At 41.2% G+C, this 27,312-nt stretch overlaps 1 protein-coding gene across 2 annotated transcripts in view; it reads left to right on the plus strand.

Moving 5' to 3' along the window:
* LOC128470678 (myosin-10-like) overlaps positions 1–27,312 on the plus strand; it is a 211,148-nt gene that overhangs the window by 76,655 nt on the left and 107,181 nt on the right. For both annotated transcript variants that reach the window (XM_053452577.1, XM_053452578.1), the window contains exons 10-14: positions 1,239–1,382; positions 2,612–2,707; positions 8,952–9,070; positions 9,184–9,336; positions 26,426–26,599. In XM_053452577.1, the coding sequence (XP_053308552.1) occupies positions 1,239–1,382; positions 2,612–2,707; positions 8,952–9,070; positions 9,184–9,336; positions 26,426–26,599 (686 nt within the window). The remainder of the gene's footprint in view (positions 1–1,238; positions 1,383–2,611; positions 2,708–8,951; positions 9,071–9,183; positions 9,337–26,425; positions 26,600–27,312) is intronic.

The following is a 27,312-nucleotide window of genomic DNA, read 5'->3' on the forward strand; positions in this document are numbered from 1 at the left end:
TTACACTTAAGTGTTCATATTTCCCTTATTGCACAAGGCACTTGGCAAGCTAAGATGGGGTTATTATCTACAGTGTTATGCACTATAGTATTAAAAATTAGTGTACACGTCTCTCTGCTTCTATTTCTTAAGTTTGAGGGTCACATTAATACTTTTCATATTACTCTATAATATATTTATTAATACTACTAGCTTAAGTGGGATAGAAGGTAGTGTTTTTTATATATTTATTTACTTGTAGAGGTAGACCTAAGAAATATTGTGGTACACATATATATATATATATATATATATATATATATATATATATATAATATAATTATATATTAGTTAAATTTTTGTTATTATTTTCCTTTTCCCCCATTATATCAAAATCCCTTTAAAGCTATCTCTTATACATTTTTAAACCCAGTGATGTCATGGTGACATTACTGGGCTCTCAATACATTTTATTTATTTACATTTTATTTTCTCTTAATTTGTTATTTTAAAAAAACATTTGTAAGGGTAGAAACCTTCTTTCTCCCTCTCCTGTCTGATCTGTCTGTGCTGACACTGTGACAGCATTGATATCTACCGAAAGGGAATGATCACATCACGATTGGGCATTCCTTATAAAACTGTGCACCGGCGCTTGAACTCAGCGTCACTAACCATGAATTGCTGGCATTGAGCCAGAGATGCTGGCTTCTGTCAACAGGGGAGAAGTCAAGATGTCCTCAATAGTTCATTTCCATTACAGAGAGAGGAGACGCTCTAGGCCTAGGGTAGTGCAGAAGGTAAATATGCACTTTGGGAAGAATCAAGCACAAGATATGTTTTGATATTTATGAGTGGGAAAATGTGCAGACAGGTCAAGTTGAATTGCTCTTGCCTGCCATTAAAACGGTATGTTTAGTATATTTTGTTTTCAACAATATAATAACATTGTGTATGACTTCAAAGAAAAATGATGCATGCATTTGTAGTGTAATTACATAATAATGAATAAACTATATATAATAAAATATGTTATATGATACATAAAAATACTAAATAAATAATAGAGATGCAGATATGCACCACAAGAAGAATATAAGCTACATTACTAATAGTAATTCCAAGAGTGCGATACTTGATTTAGCAAGGATTAATGTTTCTAGTATAAGCACATAACTTACACATGCATTATACTATGTAATTAGTGACATGAGAAAGAACATGTTGTTATATACTAATTCATGTATTATTTCATGTAGCGGACTTGTTATTGGAGGCTTTCAGCCAGTATCGCTTTCTATCCAATGGCAATATTACCATTCCTGGACAACAAGATAAGGAGATACTACAAGAGACATTGGAGTCAATGAAAATTATGGGAATCAGCCATGAGGAAATCATGTGTGAGTTATCATGTTTGTTGGATGCCATAGAATTGGGAATTGTTATAGACAACAAACTAGGCAACAATGTGCAATGTCAGTCAGCAGTTGCTAAGGCCAGTAAGGTATTGTCGTATATAAAAAGGGGCATCAATTTGCGGGAAAAGGTAAAATTTTGCCTCTGTATAAATCAATGGTCCTGTGCAATTTTGGGCACCTATTCTAAAGGAGGATATCATAGCACTAGAAAGGGTGCAGAGGCGGGCAACAAAATTAATAAAAGGAATGGAGCACTATTGTTATGAAGAAAATTTAAATCTGTTTAGTTTAGAAAAACGGTGCCTCAGAGGGGATATGATAGCAATATATAAATATATTCGGGGCCAATACAAACCATTGTGTGGAAATCTGTTCATAAACAGGACTATGCATAGGACATGTGGTCATGCGTGGTCAGACTGGAACTGGAAAGGAGATTTAGTCTAAGGCAGAGGAAAGGGTTTTTTTACAGTAAAGACAATAAGGATGTGGAATTCTCTGCCTGCAGAGGTAGTTTTATCTGAGTCTGTACAGATGTTTAAACTGCAACTGGATGGATACTTGGAAAAACATAATATTGAGGGATATAATCTTTAATTATGGGGAAACAGCTTATTGATCCAAGGAGAAATCTGACTGCCATTTTGGGGTCAAGAAGGAATTTTTTCCCTGGTTATTGCAAAATTGGAAAGAGCCAAACTGGGGTTTTTGCCTTCTTTTGGATCAACAGCAACAAATTAACAGATATAGGAAAGGCTGAACTTGATGGACGCATGTCTTTTTTCAGCCTATATAACTATGTAACTATGTAACATAGCAGTCGCTTTAATAAAAATCAAAAGCATTTGTGATTAGCTTGTAAAAGCTGGAACAAGATGTCTTACTCATATGTTTGGTAATGCCAATGCCGATTCGTCTGGCACTTTGGATATTCATTAACCCTAGCTTGAAGGGCCTAGTTATGTGATTTTCTTGAATTTAATTTTTAACGCTATGCAAGGCCAACTGTGCCCAAAGTCAAGGATTGGACCTTGAAATAATTAAATTGCTTGATTTTTAAAAACAACATGGCATTGATAGCAGGCCATATTGGTGAAATGTTGGCATGCTGAAGTTTGGTTCCACAATGGAATGCCATAATGATGCTTTTTACAGTTAATTTACAACTGAGCAGTAATTATTATAATGCATTTTCTGCCTTTTCAATTTAGCAATGTTGAAGATGGTGTCAGCAGTTTTGCAGTTTGGTAACATTGTTTTTCGAAAGGAGAGAAACACAGACCAAGCTTCTATGCCAGACAATACAGGTATGAAAGGTGGAAATTGTATAGCCTTTTAATAGTGCCAAGATATGCAAGTTTATTTAATAATGATGTATTATTGGTATTACAAACTAGGCATGTGATTTTTGGAATATGGAAAATGTGTTGTCTGGTTTTTTTTTTTTGAATGAACCATCCCAGGTTAAATATGAAATACAGCCATATACAGTGAGGGATAAATAGGGAATGCGATAAATTTATAAAAGAGGAGGGAGATAGAAAAAGGAGAGAGGAGAAGGAAGGGAAAGAGAAAAGGACAGAGAGAAATGAGGAAAGGTAAAGGGAGGGAGATGGAGGGGAGAGGAAGGAAGGAATGGGAGAAAACTAGCAGAAGGGGTGCGAGGAGAGACAACAAAGTAAATGTTTGTTCAACCATGATTCCCATTTCTTTCAGTTTGAGTGTATACACAAAAATTGCATATCATTTTTCAAGGATGGATAGGACGTTTGTTTGGTACCACATTTAGTTGTATAGTATAACATTTAATACAACTAAAAAATTTTTTTGTGATTTTATTTGATGTACAATAATTATTCTAATCAGTAAAGTAGCCAAAAGTAAAGTAGGACAAAATAGATTGAGTCTACTTGAGTGTGGAAATAATTTATATGTATAAAATTCCCATATCATTCTGGCAAATATTAGAAGTTATACATTGTCATTTCAAAGTCGTACTTTATTTTTATAGTTGGTATTAGACTTCTGCATTCGTATTTAGGCGAACATGAAAACGAACTCGAAGGGTGCGTTTTCGTTGTTCAGCCAGAATACCGAACATACGAACATGGCGGTGGCAAAACGTAGACGAAGACACACAACACGAAGAATCTTCGTGTTTGTCTTCATCTACTTATCTCCCTGGTCCCTTCCCCATCTAGTTGTCACCTTTCGCCGGCGGGTCTGTCCAGTGGGCTCCGCTGCTGCCGTCCAGCCGCCTCGCGTCCCGCTTCCTCGGGTGGGGGCGTCCTTGATGGTGCCCGCCGTCAGGTCCTCCAGCGATGCTCGCCGCCGGGGATCGCCCTCTTCGCCGTCCTTGGCTGTCCTGGCGTCTGTCTCTCGCGGCGGGGGTCCTGGAGAGGTTCTTCTGCCGTCCTCGGTGTGCCGGAGGTGTGCACACGTGCACGCTGTCATGGCGGCCAGGAATCCCATACCCAGCAACTGCGTACGTCACGCTAGGGGGCGGGTCCTCTCGCTTTTTATCTGATTGGCTGATTATTGGCTGCAGCTGTTTGGCACCAAATTTAAACCCCCTGCTCACTCTAATCTGAGCCCTTGTGTGGTACATACGTTATCACTGTCTCAGTGTGTTATATTCTGATTTACTGGTTTCCTGACTCCTGCTTTGTTCCTGACTACTCTCTGATCGCCGCCTGGATTGACTTTGGATTGCTTTTTGGACTTTGCTTGTTTGCCGCCTGCCTCCACCTTGGACTGTGACCTGTTTATGATATTGGAACTTTCCTGCTGTTGTCCTACTATTCCTTCTGCTACTACCCATCCTGATATCCCACCATTCTGCAAACGGGACCCGTCTCTCGTCGGATCGTTACACTAGTCTACCTTATCTACGCAGCATCGCAGGGGTTGATGGAAGCGGAAATCCGTAGGTTCGCCGTCAGGGGTTAAGGGGCCGTGCGAACAACTATTGGTCGCCTGCAGGGTCCTCCTCTGGCATCAACCAATTGGTTGATGCCAGAGGAGGCAGCTGCGAGCGACCAATAGGCTCACTTGCACAGCCCTGGTCTTCCTGCTCCAACAGTTAAAAGTCTGTATGAACGACCAATAAAGTCGCTTGTACAGACCTTTAATTGTTGGAGCAAGGAGACCAGGGTCTCTGCCGGCCAAGTTGCTGCACCAGGATTTTAAAAGTCTGTACGAGCGACTCTATTAGTCGCCAGCAGGGGGCTCGTCTGTCATCAACCAATGAAGTACAGGTGTATTTCATTGGTTGATGGCAGAGGAGGCCCCTGCAAGCGTCAAATAGAGTTCCTCGTACTTTAAAATCCTGTCGCCAAAGCTGCTGCCTAGTCCGTAACGCGTTAAACCCATATTAACCCCATCTACAAAAAACGGCAAAAAATGAAAAAAAAATGAACACGAAGAATGTACACAAATATTCGCCAAACACAGGAATGGACGAGTATTTACGGAATACGAAGATTTTTCCCCCCACGAAGATGAACACGAAGAGTTGGCCGGCGCATCCCCTGAGTGACAATCTTCTAACACTGCTCCCAATAACCATAAAATACATGAGGGAAGAGGTAAGCTTACCTCTGTGTTGCTCACACACTGTGCGAGCAAACTCTCTTGTACCACCCAGAGGAAGCAGAAATGCAGGTTCGCCTTACGTTACCCGTATTTGTGAGTGCATTCAAAAAGAGGAATCTATTTGGGTTCCTCATTTGAACATACTACACTATGAGGTTGTCTATGTACAGGCATGTGAAAAAAGAACATACCCTTTAAATTCTAATAACAACCATCTGTTCCTTTGCAGGTCTCAAAAATAAGTAAATACAACCTCAAATGCTTTCTGGCATTTTAAAACAAATAACGTGATAAAAAGAATGTTTTAGAGTTATTTATATGGCAAATAGTGTGACTCGGGTATGTATAAGGGGTCCGTGTGGGTATAATAGCTCGACCACGAGATAAACTATAGGGGGCTGGTCTCCAAATGTTTCCAGGGCTGCTTTTCATTCCCAGTCTGGCCCTGGGCAGAAGTAAAAGGAGAACATAGCAGATCATGTGAAGCAAGCATAAGTGATGGGAGGAGGGAGGGTGAGATTAGTGGCCACTTAGAAACAGGGCCACTGGAAAATAGGGCCCACAGAGCCAGGCTGTAGATGTTTATTGCTGAGTGGCCCAGAAGGAACTGAATGTAATCAATTAGTACTGCACCTGGAGACAGGCAATCTATCAGATGGAGTTTTAACACTTACAAATTAGATCTAAAGGGGTGGGGAGATAATATCTAGACAGGAATAATAGTAATAAAAGAAAACAATCAAGGTGTTGCAATGGCCCAGTCAATGTCCGGACCTCAATCTGATAGAAATGCTGCAAAGAGACCTAAGAGAGCTGTACATAAACAAATGCCCACAAACCTCAATGAACTGAAGCAACGTTGTAAAGGAGAGTGGGACAAAATTCCTTAACAACGATATGAGAGACTGATAAAGTAATACAGAAAATGATTACTTCAGGTTAATGCTGCTTGAGGTGGTTCTACAAGCTGTTGAATCATAAGGTGTACCTAGTTTTCCCACACATTGCTTTTCTATTTTGGCTTTATTTTTGTAAGACCACATAATTCAAAGAGGGTGTACTTTATTTTTCATATAAGTGTATATTTTCCTTTTTTTCTCTTTAAGTGCTATATCATTATCTAACATTTCCCCGAAAGATACGTATTATCTAGAATATTGTATGTGCACCCCCACTTCATTTCACTTTGTTTCCTAATTTTTATACTAGACATGTTTGGAGGGAAAACATGCTAGGGGAGTTTGCTGCACCTTAAATCCAAAGACTCAATATTCCAGAGTTCCCGCATCTATCAAACAATTTTCTATTTGTACAGATACTTTATTTAGCAATGCAGGTCAATGGAGCTAAGCTTACTAATTACAATTATGCAGAGTGAGCGTATACACATACATTAGAAAGCGATTTACAATTGCTTTTGTCTCTTAAATGGTCTTGCTGTCAGCAACACCGAGGTCAGCATCAGGGGACATGTCTGGTCCCTCCACAGGGCATCAACGTCCGCCATACACTTTTAAAAGCGAGACATTCAATGACACCAAACACCCACCCCAGGACACACTGTGAGAGATTTTGCCACTCGCAAGATGGCGGCGTGCTTTAAAAAAATAAAGTTCTCCAGACCCTCCTAAAAATTCTGGCTTTCTGGTTGAATACAGGTAGTGCATTCAACCATGCAAGTCAATGGAGCTTTCTAATCATAATGTGATTCATTGGGTTCCAGCATGTACTGGCTGCCTAGGCATGATAGGAGTGTGATTGCTGCTATCAATTTTTTTGGTCCAACTTTGGTATGTTAACAACACTTTTATTGGGCAGAATAATTCAATAACAGTTTTAATATATTTGATTGCAAACAGCAATCACACTCCTATCATGCTACGTCAGCCAGCACATGCTAGAATCTGGGCATGATAGGATTGTGATTGCTGTTAACAATTATATATATGTATAAATATATACCGATTTATAAGATGAGTTTTTTTCCAGAGCTAATGCTCTGAAAAATACCCCTCGTCTTATAATCGGGGTGGTCTTATAGTCAGACCTCAACTAGATCTGACTATGAGACTAAGATCCAGATCCCCCGCAGCGATGCAGGGGACCTGGATCCTCCTGCCCCCCCCCCACTTACCGGTACTTCTGAGTCCCCTGTGCTTAGTCCGGGCAGCGTGTAGAGCTCTACGCGATTCGCGTAGACAACTTCCGCTGCAGCCGGGAGGAGGTGCGGTTAGCAGCGGGGGTTGTCTGTGTCCATCGCGCAGACCTTCCCTGGCTGTCAGAGATCAGAGTTCCCCATGAGTGGCATATAGGGGTATAGGGCAATTCTGGAGGCAGAGTGGCACATAGGGGGTCAAAAGGCATATCATGGGGCACAGTGGCATTTAGAGGGTTAAAAGGCATATCATGGGGCACAGTGGCATATAGGGAGTATAAGGCATTTCTGGGGCAGAGTGGCAAGCCAGGGGGCAGATGTGCATAACTGGGGGGGCAGGTTGAAAAAAAAAAAGGAAATTAAAAAAAATATATTTTTTTCTCAATCATAGCTTTTATTAAAAAAATTGTTCACATAGTTTACATGAATGAACATTTACTGGTAAAACTTTTTTCCTATAGGGTTGTCTTATATTCAGGCTTTTTCTTTTTTTCATAAATTAATATTCAGATTTTGAAGGGTTCGTCTTATAACCAAGCTCATCTTATAATCAAGCAAATACGGCATGTATATATTAATATGCTGAATTTTCAGTTTCAGTCCAGAATTTTAATTTCGGTGCATCCCTACTATATACTAAGCCAGTCACTGAAGTGGTAGGCCTACACCACATCAATGTTTGGCTTAGTATATAGTGATAGGGGTGGTAGTGCAGTATTGGCAGTGTCTGGCTCAATGTATAGTGATAGGCACACATTGACGGTGGTACAGCATAATCCCTAAGTATATAATGATAACAATTATGCTGTACCCCTGTCAATGTTTGCCTAACCATAGAAACTATGCAGTTTTAAAGTGTGTGTTTGTGGGGGGTGCCACATACAGGATCTGCCACAGTTACCAAATACTCTAGGTACGCCCCTGCATCTTGCGGTAGTCAGGCCCAATGGCCGTGCCTCAGCCCTTCGTCCCACGTCTTAAAAGGGGTGGGATGAAGAGCTGAGGCACGGCCATTGGGCGGCCAATTTAATTTCATTAGGCGCAGGTGGAGTGACTGCACGACGGCCGCTTTCAATGTCACTTGCAGCCGCTTCGGTGGCGCAATGGGCCAGTAGACTAGACTTGCCCCCCAGGCCTTAGGCTGCCAGGCCTCCCCTGTGGATGATGTTACCAAGATTAGAATCAGAGCCTCTTTCAAATACACTTCATGGTACTGCTCTAGACTACTCTTACAGCAGCCCCCGATAACAATCACTGTGGAAGCTGTGTAGGTGATAACTATACCCTCAATACAGGCTTGACTTGGTCCTGTTATGGGCAAAATTATGGACTGATGAAGACAGTAAACCTGAGACTGAAACATCAACATTTTAATGACCAAGGAACTACAGGAAAGAAGGTAGAACTCAAGTTTAATGTTCTTTTGGTTAATATTGTATGTTTTGGTTTGAGTTTTTTATAAAGGAAAATTTGGCCTTGGAACTTTTTTGCATATGAAGACTTTCTTATGTCACAGATTTACCGGAACATCTTTAATTATAATGCTTAACATATTAAGGTTATGCCCATGTTCTACAAAGTACCCTCCGCAAAGAAGAGATTAATTTACAGTATTGCAGGTTAGCAGTATAAATGGTTTTATCTCTTTTTATTCCAATAAACCTCCTTTACTTGCAAACCTGGATACCTTTTTTTGAGTTGGGATATTTTGGGTGACTTTTCCTATATATGTATATGAATACATGTACCATATAATTTTATTGTTTTATCGTAAACCATTTATTATATTTTTTTACATGTAGCTGCACAAAAACTATGCCATCTTTTGGGACTCAATGTAACAGAGTTTATGCGTGCCATTCTTATGCCAAGGATTAAAGTTGGCCGTGATTATGTCCAGAAGGCACAGACAAAGGAACAGGTGAGCAGAAACAGTAAAAAGAAAAAATGTGTTGTGCTACAGTCTATTGTGGATGCCATCAAGAACAAACTTTATTTCCATGATCTATACTTCTTCCATTCTTTATTGTTCAGGCGGATTTTGCTGTGGAGGCACTTGCCAAAGCATTATATGAAAGGCTTTTTCGCTGGCTGGTTCACCGGATCAACAGGGCCCTAGACAGGACGAAAAGGCAGGGTGCGTCATTCATTGGAATCCTAGATATAGCAGGGTTTGAGATCTTTGAGGTGAGTAAGGATTTAAGTTACTTGAATACTCATGAGTTGTGCTAATGATAAAATGTAATTGTTCACTTAAGACTCTATATGTTCATTGTGTAGAGTGATAAAATCCCTTGTGGTGAGGGAAAAACAAGCCTTCTAGCTTGTACATGAGTGTTTAATAATATACTATATATATATATATATATATATATATATATACATACATTCCAAATATATTTTAATGGACATTGTATTAAAACAAATTTTTTAATTACCGTATTTGCTCAATTATAAGACGACCCCCCAAAATTTGAATATTAATTTAGGAAAAAGGAAAAGAAAGTTTTACTAGTAAATATTAATTCACATGTAAACAATTTTTTCATATTTAATAAAAACTATGATTGAATAAAATGATTGTTTTTATCTCCTTTTATTTGCTAACCTGCCCCCAGTTATGCCTTATACCCCTATATGCCACTCTGCCCCCCAGAAATGCCTTATACCCCTATATGCCACTCTGCCCCCCAGAAATGCCTTATACCCCCTATTTGCCACTCTGCCTCCCTGATATGACTTATAACCCCCTATTTGCCACTCTGACTCCAGAAGACAATTTAACTCCCCCCATACCACTCTTACCCCCCGGCTTACCAGTGCATCCCTTTACTTGTGACCCGTGCTTCAGACTCCCTGGTGTCTCTGTGCGATGTAGATCTCCGCTGCTGTTGGCCAGTGCTTCCACCCGGCCTTATACCCTCTGTATGCCTTATACCCCAAGATATGCCACTCCGCCCTCCCCAGATATGCCTTATATCCCCTATATGCCTTATACCCCCCTGATATGCCACTATGCTCTCTGAAATGCCCTGCACCCCCAGTGTGCCTTATACCCCTAGATATGCCCCTCTGCCCCTGATATGCCTTATACCCCCCTATATGCCACTCTGGCCCCCTGATATGCCACTGTGCCCCCAAATATGCCTTATACCCCCTATATGCCACTGTGCCCCCCCTGATATGCCAATCTGCCACCCTGATATGCCTTATACCCCCTGATAGGGGTCATGTGACGCGGGTGCTCCATCATAGACGCCCCAGTGGAAGTGCCGCAGTAGCGGACGCCCACCGACTGCCGGAGAGGAAGATCCAGGTTCCCTGCAGCGCTCCTCTCGGGCAGCCGGCGAACATTGTGCAATGTGCTGAGACAACCTCCGCCGCTGCTGGCCGGTACTTCCACCGTGGCTTCTATGGTGGAGCACCAGAAGGTCATGTCACACTGGTGCTCCATCATAGAATCCCCCGACGGAAGTGGAGGACAGTAGCGGAGGATATCTGTGTGTGCCTGCCGGCTGTCAGAGAGGAGGATCCGGTCCCCTGCAGCTCTGCGGAGGATCTGGATCTTACTGTTATTATTTAACCTCTATTTGAGGTCGGATTATAAAATGAATTTGCTCTGAAAAAAAATCTTATTTCGATAAAATCAATACAACTAATCGATAATGAAATTCGTCGGCAACGATTTTCAATATGGATTATTATAAATTTTTTCGATTAGTTGTTGCAGCCCTAGTAGCGCCAGCAGATTTTGTAGCACTGTTACAATCAGAGGAATACATTAAAATCAAACACAATAACACACTGGTACAAAAGGAGAAGTTGGGTCATTATAAAATAGATAGTTTTAATTAGGCAGTATGATACCTACAGGCAGGGGCATACCTAGAGTATTTGGCACTCGTGGCGAATCCTGTATGTGGCACCCCCTCACAAACAAAAAAATGTATTTTGGCACGAATATTTATTTCACAAATTTGTAAACTGTATGTCAAGTGGGAAAAAATAGAAATCTAAAAAATTAACGTATAAATAAATTAAGTTTAAATAAACATTTACTGAACAGATATGGTACAGCATAACTCCCATTGCTGTAAACTGAGCCAGACATTGACGGTAGTGCAGCATAACCCCTATCACTATATGGTAAGCCAGACTTTGATGTGGTAGGCCTCTGCCCCTAAAACCACCATGCCACAGCTGCACCTAAAACAACCTGCCTGTGCCACCGCTGCCCCTAAAACAGCCTCCCCGTCCCATTTCTACCCAGTTTGGGATTTAGTTATTATCCGTCTGTGTGGTTTAATATACGAACAGTGACTGAGTCACACCACACAAAAAAAAAAGTTTTAGATTTTAGAAAAGCTGACTTTTCTAAAATGAGAATATGTGTAAAGAACTCACTATTTTATGAGAGCTGCCAAAGCACACGCAGAAGAGATAATTACCCAGTCAGTAAAAAAGGGAGATACAATGTTTTTAGAGAAATGTAAAGAAAAGAGAAATGAGGATAGGAAAGTAAAACAAGGAAAAAACAAAAGGAGGAAGGTATGTAGAAGATAAAGGTCTAACTGATTGCCTCAATGAATTTGATACATATGAGTTTAGCCAGAGCTTCTACTTCACTTGTCTAAGGTAGCAACATAGACGTTGATGGGCGCTGATGAGATACACCTCAAGTTATTAAAATAGCTTGGTGGCCTTTTAGAAAAAAACGTTAACAAATCATTGTTAATGAGAGTAGTCCCAGAAATTAGCGAATAATGTACCCATTCACAAGAAAGGCAGTAGGGGGAGTCAGGCAACTACAGACATGTGATTCTTGCATCAGTAGCGGGGGAATTAATGGAAACTAAGTTATAATATAGGATTGTTGAACATCTAAAGTCACAAGGGTTTCAAGATCAAAAAAGACATGGGTTTACTTCAGAAAGGTCATGCCAAACTAATCTTATTGAGTTTTTTGAGTAAGTGACTAAAATAATTGATCAAAGTGGTGCAGTAGACATGCGTACCGAGATTTTAGTAAGGCTTTTGACACTGTCCCGCATAGAAGACTTATCAATAAACTGAGTTTGGATCCCAATATTGTTGAATGGATTAGGCTGTGGCTGAGTGACAAACAACAGAGGATTCTAGTCAATGGGGTATACTTGGAGTAAGATCTTGTTACCTCAGGGATCTGTACTTGGATCCATTCTCTTTTATATTTTTGTAGTGATATTGCTTGTAATGATTTTTTTGTAGTGATATCAACAGGGTTGATGTTTCTGGAGGGATAAGCCATTTGGCAAATGATTTAGGTGAACTGTAAATCTTATCTCCAGAGGTATATAGATATGTTGGAGAAAGTTCAGAGAAGGGCTGCTAAAATGGTTCATGGATTACAGGATAAAACGTACCAGGAAAGGTTAAGGGATCTTAAAATATAAAGCCTGGAAGAAAGACATGACAGGGGGATATGATAGAAATATTTAAATACTTAAAGGGAGTCAACGTGATAAAGGAAGAGAGTTTATTAAAAAGAAGAAATACTACCACAACAAGTGGACATAGTCTTAAGCTAGAGGGGCAAATGTTTTAAAGTAACATAAGGAATTATTACTATTACTGAAAGTATTGTGGATGCATGGAATAGCCTTCCAGCAGAAGTGGTAGATGGAATTTGTGATGAAAGCGTATTATATAATAAACTGTCATTTTCATGGTCTCTGTGTGCAATCGACATGTATGTACAACCATCTCTAATGGATACGTTTGTTCACGAGGTTAGGAGATTTATGCTGTTATGTTTAGAATTTATGATGAAATGAAAGGGGGGAAATGACTCTTGTTGGTTTTTGTTTCACAAGCTTAGATTTAGCATAGGTATTTATGAATAACTTCACATGTCCTGTACATTTTTTTATATGTTTCTGTAAGTGAAGTGCAAAAGTCCTCCATGAGGAAAAATGTGCCCCTGTCCCAGGTATTGAAAGAGTTTAAGTGCATGTGAAAGCTGGAGTGTACTCTTGAAGCACACCAACCACGTTAGAATTGTTGTTGATAATTCCACTCCATTAAGTTATTGCATGCTTTGTTGGCAGTTGCTGACAGTTTGTGTAAGGATTTGGGTTCCCAAACTAAATTTTTAAACCTTCTTAAGGTACAAGAACTATTGTTTTCTTTATTCAGCTCACCCCTTCAGGTCTAAAAGTTCTGGATACATTTGTCCACAAAAATGTACTGTTTTGGGGTCTGTACTTTGATGAATCCAATATTTGAAAAAATATAGTAAAATAGATAAGAATATCTAAAAAAATGTATTTGTGTATTTAACCCCTTAACCCCTTAAGGACAATAGGGGTTTTTACTCGTAGTATATTGTGGGACAATGGCTCTTTTAACGTTTTTCAGTGTTACTGTTTAGCTGTGATTTTCTTCTTTCTCATTTCGTGCTCCCACACATATTATATATTGTTTTTTTCAGGACAAACAGGGCTTTCTTTAGATACCATTATTTTTATCATACCATCTAATTTACTATACAAAAAATGATAAAATATGGTGATTTTTTGTTAAAAAATTACTTTCTTTCACTTTTTAAACCAAAAAACTTTTACTCATCTGCAAAAACTAATGATAAAACCTGCTAAATAGATTCGACTATTTGTCCTGAGTTTAGAAATACCCAATGTTTTTATGTTTTTTTGCTTTTTTCTGCACGTTTTGGGGCAATAAGTACAGGTAGCGTTTTGCTATTTAAAAACAATTTTTTCCCCAAAGTTAGTCATTCTGCCCCATGTGCCATTTCGGGTATCTTTGAAGCCGGCCAATGCAATTGACCCCATCAAACCATATATATTTAAAAACTAGACACCCCAAGGTATTTGAAATGCTGGTATTTTAACCCTTTCCATGAACTAATTCTACCACTAGCCTTTGTCAAACTTTACGGTAGTAATTTTTTTTTGTATTTTTTTCACACACGTTGTACTTCAGGTATAAATGTACCGCTCCTGGTATATGTCAGTGTCACACAACACCCCAATATGTGTTCAGTGACATCTCCTGAGCGCAGTGATACCCCACATGCAGGGGTTTGTTGGGTTATTTGGGAGGTAAAAGGCCACCTTTGTGAGGTGTGTATATTTTTGCCATTTATACATCTGGTCACTCTGTGCCCACGTCCCATACTGGGGACATCTTTGAAGCCGGCCAATTCAATTTACCCCATCAAATCATAATTTTTTAAAACTAGGCACACTATGGGCATTTATAATGCCAATATTTTAACTCTTTGCGTGTGGGATTTTTTTGGGAAGATACAGCGCTAATTGTATGTAGCGCTAATTGTGTATAAAAAAAACATACATATCTACCTATTTGCACTTTTTTCGTGACTTTTTTACATGTAACTATATATATATATATATATATTTTTTTTATTATTATTTTTTTTTAAAAAAAATTTTTTTTTTAAATTTAATTTTTTTTTTAATTTTTTTTTTACAATACACTGAGGCTGTGTAGCCCCCTCTGAGGCTACACAACCTCAGTGTATAGTTAAAAAACGTCATTGCCTCAATGAAGAGGCAGGCTGGAATGGGGGTGAGTGATTGACAGACCAGGTCACTGGTCTGTGGTTTAACCCACCGATCGCCGTGATTCACTGTGAATCACGGGGATCGGGAAGTTGTGAATCCCCCCCCCCGGAGCATTGCAGGCTTGCCTCAATGAAGAGGCAGCCTGGAATGCCCCTCACCCGATTTGCATCGGGTTCGGGGGGGGGGGTTTGACAGACCAGTGATTTCAGTCACTGGTCTGTCGTTTAACCCACCGATCGCCGTGATTCACTGTGAATCACGGCGATCGGGAGGTTGTGAAGCCCCCCCCCTGAGCATTGCAGGCTTGCCTCAATGAAGAGGCAGCCTGGAATGCCCCTCACCCGATTTGCATCGGGTTCGGGGGGGGGGGTTGACAGACCAGTGATTTCAGTCACTGGTCTGTCGTTTAACCCACCGATCGCCGTGATTCACGGTGAATCACAGCGATCGGGAGGTTGTGAAGCCCCCTCTGGGGCATTGCAGGCATGCCTCAATGTAGAAGCAGCCTGGAATGCCCCTTACCCGATTTGAATCGGGCTCGAGGGGCGTGTTTAACAGACCGGTGATTTGCATCGCCGGTCTGTTGTTTCAACCGCCGATCTCCGTGAATTGCGGAGATCGGAAGGTTGCAAAACCTTTTTTTTTTGTTTGCCTGGATAGCCTCACTTGTGAGGCTTCCAGGAAAACCGCGATGCCGCCGATCGCGGCGAAAACGCCGCGGTAAACGGCAAATAACGTTACCACGTACATGTACGGGCATTGTCGTTATCGCGTTGCACGGCAACCCCGTACATGTACGTGGATTGTCGTTAAGGGGTTAAGGACCGGGCTCATTTTTCATTTTGTACCCTGTGGGACCGAGGCTGTTTTGACACTTTTGTGGTGCTTGTGTTCAGCTGTAATTTTCTCCTCACCCATTTAGTGTACCCACATAAGTTATATATTGTTTTTTCAGGACAAGATGGGCTTTCTTCAGATACCATTATTTTGATCGTATCATCTTATTTACTATAAAAAAAATAAAAAAACATGGTGAAAAATTGAAAAAAAACACATTTTATGACTTTTATTTGAAAAATCTTTTACTCACCTAAAAAAGCAAGTAAAAAAACTAGCTAAATAGATTCTACTACTTGTCCTGAGTTTAGAAATACCCAATGTTTTTATGTTTTTTTGCTGTTTTTTGTAAGTTATAGGGCAATAAGTACAAGCAGCGTTTTATGATTTCCAAATCTTTTTTAACAAATCTGGTCAGTCTGCCTCCATCTCCTCTTTGGAACATCTTTGAAGCCGGTTAACTCAATTTAACCCATTCAAACCATATATTTTTGAAAACTAGACACCCCAGGGTATTCCAAATGCTGTTATTTTAACCCTTTAAATTATAGAACTACACTTTGTCAAACTTTGTAATAGTAATTTTTTTTATTTTTTTCCCCACACAAATTGTACTTTAGTTATAGATATACAGGTTCTGGTATATGTCACTGTCAAACAACACCCCAATGTGTGTTCAGGAACATCTCCCGAGTACAGCCATACCCCACATGCATGGGTTTGTCAGATTGTTTGGCTGGTAAAAGGCTACTTTTGGGGCATGCGTAATTCAGGTGGTCATTTGGTCATTCTGCCTCCATCTCCTCTTTGGAACATCTTTGAAGCCGGTTAACTCAATTTAACCCATTTTTGAAAACTAGGCACCCCAGGATATTCCAAATGCTGTTATTTTAACCCTTTCCATGCACCAATTATAGAACTACACTTTGTCAAACTTTGTAATAGTAATTTTTTTTTTTTTTCCACACAAATTGTACTTTAGTTATAGATATACAGGTCCTGGTATATGTCCGTGTCAAATAACACCCCAATGTGTGTTCAGGAACATCTCCTGAGTGCAGTGATACCCGACATGCATGGGTTTGTCGGGTTGTTTCAGATTTAAAATGCCACATTTGGGAAGTGCGCTTTTTTTCTCCATTTTGGTCAGTCTGTACCTATGCCCTATCTTTGAGCTCGGCCACTCCAATTTACCCCATCAGCCATTTTTTTTTATATTAGACACCCCTTGGGTATTTGAAGTGCTTTTATTTTAACTCTTTGTTGAGATTTTTGAGAAATTTTAGCACTTGCTCAAAATAATGAACTTTATTTTTTAATTTAATTTTATTTTTTTAATACTTTTTTATATTTTTGTTACACATTTTGCTGGTACTGGATGGTTCATCTAGTGACATCACTGCATAATTATTTTTAAATGTTAGCACATTTTTTTTATTTTTTTTCCATTTTGTATTATTTTTTTATTTTTTTTTAATATTTTACTAATCACATAGTGATTAGAAAGCTGGGCTCCATTGACTTGCATGGTTGAATGCAGTACCTGTATTCAACCAGCAAGTGGAGCCAGTTCTCTAGAGGGTCTGGAGACCATCTAGCGAACTTTTCACCTTTATTGTTTTATTTCCCGGGCCGCCGCTATCTTGCGGATGACGAAGATCACCGGCAGCTGCGGCTGTGACCGCTCTCCGGAACGGTCACAGCCCACCCAGAGGTAAGAGTTTGGTGTCGCTGGATGCCTCCGCTTTTAAAACGGGCGTCCGCCACCATACAATGTATGGCGGCTGTTGACGCCCCGGGGAGGGGCCAGACATGGCCCCCGATGCCGATCTCGGCCTTGCTGAATGCCTCGACATCGAGGCATTGCAGCAAGGCCGTTTAAGCGAAGAAAGTGATCCTTGATCACTTTCTAAGCTTATTTAATTTTTTGACGGTTCAGGACCGTCAAAGGTCGTTTACTGACCTTCTTGTCATGACGGTCCTGAACCGGCAAAGGTCACGAAGGGGTTAATAAAGGACACACACATAGTGTAGGTGTCAGGGTCCACGAAGAAACCCACAACGCAGTGACTCACCTGAGTACCCGCTGACTGCGGGTACCAGCTCCCACGCCGCTGCTCTCACTGCTCCTGCCACAGTGCCGGTCTCAAAGAGCGCGCATGCTCCCACCTCTCCTTATTCACTCCTGAATGGAGAGGGCGGGGAACACACACCACCGTCAGCACGTTCAGGGGGAAGCTTTAAAAATGAGCACTGAGAATCATTCAGTGCTCAGTTATTGTGCTGTTAAGAGCTACATTGTTGATATGATATAGCGTCCACATGGCTAAGCAATTCATCTAATAGTAAGTAAAAAAAATAATATTTGGGCTGCTGAAAGTTAGGGGAGGTTAATTTAGATACGTGGCTTTGTGGGGAATCGTGATTCTCCAGCTCGGTAAGTTTCAGTACCCGGCATATAAGACGACCCCCGACTTTTGAGAAGATTTTCACGAGTTAAAAAGTCATCTTATACGCCGGAAAATACGGTACCTTTAGGGGCAAAAATAGATAGACACATAGTAAATGAGGCAAAATTATTTCAGAATACAATATCTCATTATGATTTTTTTGACATTTGGAGAACGTTACATTCAGGAGAAAGAGATTAAAGTTCCTGCGGGAACAGGGCCCCTCATTCCTCTTGTATCTGTATGTACACTGCTGTATTGTACTTCTGTAAAATTTTCATCTTGTACAGCGCTGCAGAATCTGTCGGTGCTTTATAAATAAAGTATAATGATAATTATACCCCTTTTCTATATCCTATATGTCTTACTCTCGATTTAAATTTTTTTTTTTACAAATTCAAGAACAATACTATTATGTGATAAGATAATCACAAGATATGTTATCTGGAGAGATCACTCTGCATTGATATTGGATATACCGCATTTCCTCAAGTATAAGACGCACCTTTTTCGAAATATTTGGGGTCTAAAAACTAGGTGCCTCTTATACAGTGGTTGTAGATTGCAGTTACTACTTCCCAGTTCCTTATAGCGTCCACATGGCTAAGCAATTCATCTAATAGTAAGTAAAAAAAATAATATTTGGGCTGCTGAAAGTTAGGGGAGGTTAATTTAGGGACAGTTATGGTTAATGGGGTGTTTAGGGTAAATTTAGGGGCAGTTATGGTTAATGGGGTGTTTAGGGTTAATTTAGGGACAGTTATGGTTAATGGGGCCTTTAGGGTTAATTTAGGGGCAGTTATGGTTAATGGGGTGTTTAGGGTAAATTTAGGGGCAGTTATGGTTAATGGGGCGTTTAGGGTTAATTTAGGGGCAGTTATGGTTGATGGGGTCTTTAGGGTTTGTTATGGTTGATGGGGTCTTTAGGGTTAATTTAGGGGCAATTATGGTTGATGAGGTCTTTAAGTTTAATTTAGGGGCAGTTAATGGATGGGCGTGATGAGGATGATGAGTATGAATTTTGTGATAATAATTTTTTTTTCACATTTTGGGCCCCAAAGTTAAGGCGCGTCTTATACATGGGGAAATATGGTACATGTCTCATCTGAATATAAAACTTTTAAATCATGAAGACTGAAGTTATTATTAAATAAGGAAAATAGAGTAGCAACAATAGAAGAATTAGCTATTATTTTGAGGTTAATCTAAATAAGAATGTATTGCGGGCCATTTTATAAAAATGGGTTCAGAATATAACAAGAAAATGTGAATTTCAATTAGTTATATTTAGAACTATAGAATAATACACGTTTAAATAAGACTTCCCCTTCAGATAGTTATTCTATAAGGATCAACGATTTGAAAGAAAGGATTAATGAGCTTCTACTCGAAAAGGCTAATAAAACTCTTACTAAATTTAGACAAACATGGTATTATAAAGGAAATAAAGCATAGAGATTATTAAATCAGAAATTAAAAAAGAGAGCTGCTAAGAGTGGCTCTTCTAGAATAGATACAATTGTATACAATGGACAGATTTATATTCCCAACTTTATAATCTCCCCAATAATCAGATCACTCAATATCTAATAGTACAGTTTTGTGAAGATGTAAAATTACCCTATTTATCTAAAGGGATAGAAATTCTACAGGCTGTAGAATAACTAAAAAATAAAGCAGGGCTCGACAAATCCCAGGCGCCAGGTCGCCATGGCGACAGAGAATTTTGTCCTGGCGTCTAGGTTTTGTCAGCCTCTTACATCCAGAAAAAATTGTGGCTGTAAGAGGCTGAGTCACCACACGGGGGTGCTGGGCAGACAGCACAGCCACTCCGAGCCCACCCCCGAGCCTGAGATCACTCCCACGGAGTGAGCCTGTAGGCTGAAAACGCGGTTGCTGCAAAACCAGCAATCGCGGTTTCAGCTGCCACAGGCAGCTTCAGGGAAGGGGGTTGTGTGTTGATTGGGTCCCCACACAAGTGTGGTTACCTGACACAACACCCCCCAGCTGCCTGATCGCTCCATGAGAGCGACAGTGGAGCGTTAACCCCATTCAATGCCGCGATCGCGGCATTTAGGGGTTAATTCCCGTTTTATACGGGGCTCTGCTGCTGGCTTCCAGGCAGACCAGCAACAGCAAAAACGAGCCCCCGCAAGCCCTTTGATGATTCCTGTAGGCATGGAAGCCTACAGCAGTCATCAGAGACTCCCCCCTGCAATGGCTGGTCTATAGACCTGCAATTTGAGTCCCAGCTGCCAGAGGCAGCTTCAGGGACAGGGGAGAGGGTTCTTTGGTCTCCCCATGAGTGTGGAGAGCAGCCCCAACACCCCCCTGCTGCCCAATCGCTCCCTGAGAGCGACAGTGCAGCGTTAACCCCTTCAATGCCACAATTGTGTATGACGCATTTGTGGCATTGCAGGGGTTAACATTTGTCCCCGCAAGCTTGTGGGGACTAAATATCAGTCAATGCTGTGCTCAAATGGAACATCAGCATTGAAAGGGTTAAAAAAAATAATAAAAAAAAAACCCAGCACTGACCTGAAAATCCAGGGTGCTTCCAGGTCAAATGCTGTGAGTTTAGTTAGTGGGCTGATGATGATCAGATCACTCCTGACCAACTGTTAGTTTAAAAAAATCCTGGCTCCTAACTTTTTTACCTGGCGCCTAGATTCACAACAAATTTGTCAAGCCCTGTAATAAAGTAAAGTGACCTGATGGATATATACCGTATTGGCCCGAATATAGGCCGCACTTTTTTCCCCCACTTTAAGACTTTAAAGTGGGGGTGCGGCCTATATTCGGGGTCTAGCGCCCGACGCCCGGGACATGCAGTCCCGGGCGCCGGGCAGGCAGCGGGGTTAGGATACAGATCCCCCGCAGCGGTGCAGGGGACCTGCATCCTACTGTCTGATACGCTCAGACAGCCTCCCCTGCCAGTACTTCCCACGGGGGGAGTACCGGCACGGGAGGTTGTCTAAGCGCATCGCACGGACGTTCACCGGCAGCGTCGATGCGCCGTTGCCGGTGAACGTGCGCACAATGCATTTTAACCCCCCCGACTTACCAGGGCAGACTCCCGGGTGTCTTGCAGGGCCGGCGGAAGACACCTACGCAATACGCTTATACAACTTCCGGTGCCGGTACTTCAGCTGAGTGCCGGCACCGGGAGTTGTATACACGATGTGCATAGATGTCCCCCTCCGGCCCAGCGAGACACCCGGGAGTCTACTCTGGTAAGTTGGGGGGGGGACACAGAGTGGCAGCATATCTCGGGGGGGGCACAGAGTGGCAGCATATCTCGGGGGGGCACAGAGTGGCAGCATATCTCGGGGGGGGGACACAGAGTGGCAGCATATCTCGGGGGGGGACACAGAGTGGCAGCATATCTCGGGGGGGGCACAGAGTGGCAGCATATCTCGGGGGGGGCACAGAGTGGCAGCATATCTCGGGGGGGAGAGGACAGAGTGGCAGCATATCTCGGGGGGGAGAGGACAGAGTGGCAGCATATCTCGGGGGGGGAGGACAGAGTGGCAGCATATCTCGGGGGGGAGAGGACAGAGTGGCAGCATATCTCGGGGGGGCGGGGGGGGGACAGAGTGGCAGCATGGTTTTTGGTGCTTTTTTAAAGAAAAAAACTTTTTCTTTAAAAAAGCACCAAACTTTTAGGGTGCGGCCTATATACGGGGGGGCCTATATCCGAGCCAATACGGTAAATAGATTCTATAAGTGCTTTAAAAAAACATACCCCTCATCTCCTGGACTTATTTCAAAATATAAGAATTAAAGGAAGCATGCCTCGGGAATTATTAGAAGCAACCATAATGCCTGTTTTAAAATCTGGCAAAGAAAGTTATGACACTGCAATGTTTGGGTTTCTTAGGGGTAGACATGCATGTAATAAATAATACTAGAAAATTTATAGATATTATGGATTTTGTCGATAAGCAGAAAATACCTTTTTTGGTGCTTTTCCTGGATGCAGAGAAGGCATTCAATATAGTTGATTGGACATATCTAGATCAAAGTCTTTATAAATTTGGTTTTGATTTACATTATAATCAAACCAGGTTGCTAAAACAGTAGCCCTCAGGATTAGAGCTACATGGTTCCAAATAGGCAATGGAACAAGACAGGGCTGTTCACTGGCCCCTTTGCTTTATATTCTTTCTTTTAGATCCAACAGAAAGGTAAAGGGAATATTGGATAATCACGTAAACTCCAGATTAAGATTTATTTTGACTTTAACTAATCCAGAGAAATCATTATCTGCTTTAATAAAGGAAATAAACACATAATCAGAAATCACAAGCAATAACCTTCCATTTAGAAGCAGATTTAAAAGAACTACTTAAACAAATCCAAAATTTTGATTGGATGGAGGAGTATTTTACCTATTTGGGAAAAAAAATAACACCAAGGGCCGGAGATATTATGTCTTTACATGATATACAGCTTCTTAATGAAACTAGAGAAAAGTTACTGATAAAGTGAAAAAAATCTAGGAGGTATCCTGGCTTGGCTTGGCTATTAATGTAATATGAGCATATATATTACCAAAATATACTCATCTATTTGGAATAACTCCACTATCTATTTCCTGGCAAAAACTTAAGGACCCACAAATAATTTTATGTTAAATGTGTGACAGAAAAGAAAACCAAGAATTGGTTTGAAATACCAACAGCCTATTGAAAAAAGGAGGTTTCTCTCTTCCAGATATTGCTAGATACTATGAAGCTTGCAAGCTGTTTCACATATATAAATTCCAGGATGCTTCCCCTTATTCTGAAACCTAGGTTCAAATAGAGTCCCATATGTGAGGAGATATAGACTTATCAGCACTCATTTGATATAACAAAAAGGTTGCAATTGGAATACGCACTCCCGTCTAGATGTCTCTATTCATACCTAAGGATTCAGTCCTATTTAAATCAAAATCTCTTGCTAGAAAAACAAGATTCTTTTATTAAGGAATATTATAATGTTTATGATGGAAGCCAAAATAATGATGTCAAAATGTAAGCTTAAAATCTTAGAAATTTTGGTTTCTCCCTATCTGCACTGAAACAATTGGAGAAAGACTTGGATAAAGATATAACACTGGAGACATGGCATGAATCAATTAAAACAGTTAAAAGGGTGGTGCATTGCTTCAATCTGGTGAAATTCCCTTGAAGTAGCACTTTTGCACTGTAATCTTCCCAGGATATCATCCATGAATAGATATGTGCTTTTTGAGGTCTTAATTGCTATAAAAATTCTAATAGCAAGAAATTGGCTAAAACAAACGGCTCCAGGTTGGGGGGAGACCAACCTATATACCCATATATTTAAATCAATATATGATGTAAAAAGGAATATTCAGGCAAGAGGGAAATTGAGAGTCTTTTCATAAATTCCTAACAAAAAAGGAATTTATGGTATAAGCCTTTTTTTTCTCTCACAAATAAATCGATACTATAAAATAAACAATTAAATAAGCTGAAACAGGTCTAATATATAAAAGTATTTATTATTTTAATTATTTATTAATTTATTTATACATTTAACTATTTATTTTGATTATTTAATTATATAATAGTATAATATATATATATATATATATATATATATATATATACAATAATATGTAGTATAAAAGTTTGATGAAATAGATTTATATAAAATGATAATTGATTTATGTACTTACTATCATTATTTTTTATATTCCTGTATATTTATTTATTTATTTTCGCTCCATGAGCATGTGACCGTAATATCAAATCATTTTAAGAGTTTAGGTGCATGTGAAAGCTGGACTGTACTCTTGAAGCATGTTGGCATACTAAATAAATGTATTGAAGTCTAAAGGTTCTTTGGGGCTTGTTCTATGATGAATCCAATATTTGAAAAAATATAGTAAAATAGATAAGAATGTCTAAAAAATTAACTTGTGTATTTAATAAAGCACACACATATAGTGTAGGTAACACTAAAATATATTAACTTCACTAATCTAAAACAAACTCCTCAAGACATAAGGATCTACCTAGAGAGAGATGCAAGGTTACATAAGTTTACTGAAAACTATAAGATAGAAAATTGTCCCAGTAGGGCAAGCATATTGAAATGTTTGATTTCTGTGAAATCTGCTTTTTTTCCGTTCAAATTACAGCACTTATAGTGCATGCACAAGAAGCCTGTTGCTATCAATGCGTACACAAGAGCCCAGAATTTTGACATTCCATGTAGTCATGATGGATATAAGGTAACATGAAAAACAAGGCTGCATTAAGGAGCTTTTGGCTCTGGAACTAGTTACACAGGAAGGGTCCCCTGCTTTTGATTTCCTGCCTTTATCAAGCACTTTTCCCTCATTTTCTCTGCTCCCTGCCTCTTGCTATCATTTTTACTTCTGTTCTATTCTTTCCTCCAGGGGCAGGCTGGGCCGGGGTGCAGGGGTGGGTCAGTTTCCCTCCAGGCCACCCTAAATCGAAACTAAACTGCCGCACACTGAAGTGGCCCATGTGGCCTCATGACCACCAGGGCCGTCTTTTACGCGGGGCAAAAACCTGCAGCAACCGTGATCACTTCCACGTGGGCCCTGTTGTTTACCCTGGTCCGCCAAGGGGAAGCATGAACCCAGAGGAGTCATGTGAATCTACGTCACGTGACATGACCCTGCTCTGTTCCTGTTTCCCCTGGGCGGTTCAAGAGAAGTTGTTCGCACAAAATGTGAGCAACAAAGATGAAAGCAGTTCAGGTAAGGGGGTAGGGGAAGGTTATGAACGAGTATCCGTGATTGAGGGAATGAATGAGTATCTGGGAATGAATAAGTATCTGTGAATGAATGAGTATCTGGGGATAAATGAGTATCTGTGAATGAGTGAATGAATGAGTAAATGAATATTTGGTGGGGGTATAGCATGGCACAGGGGGGGGCTGTTTGATGCTAGGATGCCACAGGCAGGCTGTTTGGGGGCAAAGGTGGCAAGTCCTATACTACCAATCGCGGTGTTAGGCAGATCAGGTGGATGCAATCAGGGTGATAGGGCTGACATAATACTAAGGGGGGCATTAATTCACAAGGGGGTGCTGGATGGGAGCTTTACTTTACAAAGGGGTGCTGGCTGGGGGCATCACATCAATCAATACTAAAGGGGAGCTGGGTGGTGGGATAAATATAAAATGTGAGACTAGCTGGGGGCAATACACAAGGGTATGGGGGCATTAGGGTGACCACATTGGTCATGTTTTCTATGACACATACAACCTTTACGTATTGCTGACCAGCACAGATAAAATGCTGCCCTGCAGTATGGGGGGATGTGTAGACTCATGGAAGGAACCAACTAGTCAGATAGACATCCCCCATACTGCAGGGCAGTGTTTTTTCTGTGCTGGTGGTATCAGTAGACAAGGGGGCAGCTGGGGCCATTCCATAAATCAATACTAAAGGGGGTGCAGGCTGGGGGCATAAATACACACAGTGCTGGCTGGGGGCGATACTCAAGGGGCAAAAACACAAAAGGGGGGTCAACGACAAAGCAGTGTGGAAAATACCTTTTTTTTATTGTGGTAGCTTAGCCAGTCATGATGTGTGTGTTTTGGTCTCGGTGTGGCAGAGCCTGTCCTGGTGTGTGTGTGTCTTTGGGTGTTGGTGTAGCAGACATGTCCTGGTGTGTGTGTGCTTGGGTGTTGGTGTGGCAGATCCTGTCCTGGTGTATATGTTTCGGTGTCTGTGTGGCAGAGCCTGTCCTGATGTATGTGTTTTGGTGTCGGCGTGGCAGAGCCTGTCCTGGTATGTTTTATCTGCGGTTTCCTGGCACTTTACTTACTGTAGAAAAAAAATTTAACTATTTTTTTTCTTAACCAGAGAAAAACACCCTCCTGAATTTGTCACTTCAGAGGACAAAACTTTCTAGGCCCAGAAATCAGTGAGAGTAAAAGTAAAGGTTTTGTGTTATTTACTCTATTATTAAAAGGGATTAGTGGCACTAAATTGTGACTTAAGGCATCCCGTGTATGACGACTTATACACATGTATGATATATATACACATAAACACACACATATTACACATATATATCTCCTTCACTGACATTGTGCGCCGAGAAATTATGTCATTTCCAGGTGTGCAGTGTCAGTCTGGGATCTGATCATGCAATCATCAGATTGCAGCACATTGTGGGACCTGGACGAATTGAGGCTATCTTGGGTCAGGTGAGATGTATGACCAGCCAGAACTCAGGGAGCAATTGCTGCCGAGCTTCTCAGAACTCCGGAGCCCAGGAGCAATTGCTCCATGTGCTCTGCCGTTAATCTGGCCCTGCCTGAAAATCGTGACTGCATGGAACATTACAATGGATCTGCAGGGATCATGTTTAAGTTTAAATAGTTTCAATTGTTTTCTCTTCCTTGCAGTTGAACTCATTTGAGCAGTTGTGCATTAATTATACAAATGAGAAGCTTCAACAGCTATTCAACCACACCATGTTCATCTTGGAGCAGGAAGAATATCAGAGAGAGGGTATTGAATGGAATTTTATTGATTTTGGACTGGATCTTCAACCCTGCATTGATCTTATTGAGAGACCGGTGAGAAGTTTTTTGTTTCAATTTAACTTCATCCTGTGCACTTTACAATTTTGGTGTTAAAGGGACATACCGTATTGGCTCGAATATATTCGGGGTCTAGCGCCCGACGCCCGGGACATGCAGTCCTGGGCGCCGGGCAGGCAGCGGGGTTAGGATACAGATCCCCCACAGCGGTGCAGGGGACCTGCATCCTACTCCCCGATACGCTCAGACAGCCTCCCCTGCCAGCACCTTCCACGGGGGGGAGTCCCGGCACGGGAGATTGTCTAAGCGCATCGTGCAGACCGTCCGCACGATGCGTTTTACCTCTGCCCACCCCCGACTTACCGGAGCAGACTCCCGGGTGTCTTGCGGGGCCGGCGGGGGACATCTACGCAATACGCGTATGCAACTTCCGGTACCGGCACCGGAAGTCGCATACGCGTATTGCGTAGATGTCCCCCGCCGGCCCCGCAAGACACCCGGGAGTCTGCTCCGGTAAGTCGAGGAGGGGGGGCAGAGGAGGACAGTGGCAGCATATCTCGGGGGGGGGGGGACAGTGGCAGCATATCTCTGGGGGGAGGAGGACAGTGGTAGCGTATCTCGGGGGGGGACAGTGGCAGCATATCTCGGGGGGGGACAGTGGCAGCATATCTCGGGGGGGGCAGAGTGGCTGCATGTTTTTTTTGGTGCTTTTTTAAAGAAAAAAACTTTTTTCTTTAAAAAAGCACCAA

This window comes from Spea bombifrons, chromosome 12 (genome assembly GCF_027358695.1).
Source record: "Spea bombifrons isolate aSpeBom1 chromosome 12, aSpeBom1.2.pri, whole genome shotgun sequence".
Taxonomy (NCBI): domain Eukaryota; kingdom Metazoa; phylum Chordata; class Amphibia; order Anura; family Pelobatidae; genus Spea; species Spea bombifrons.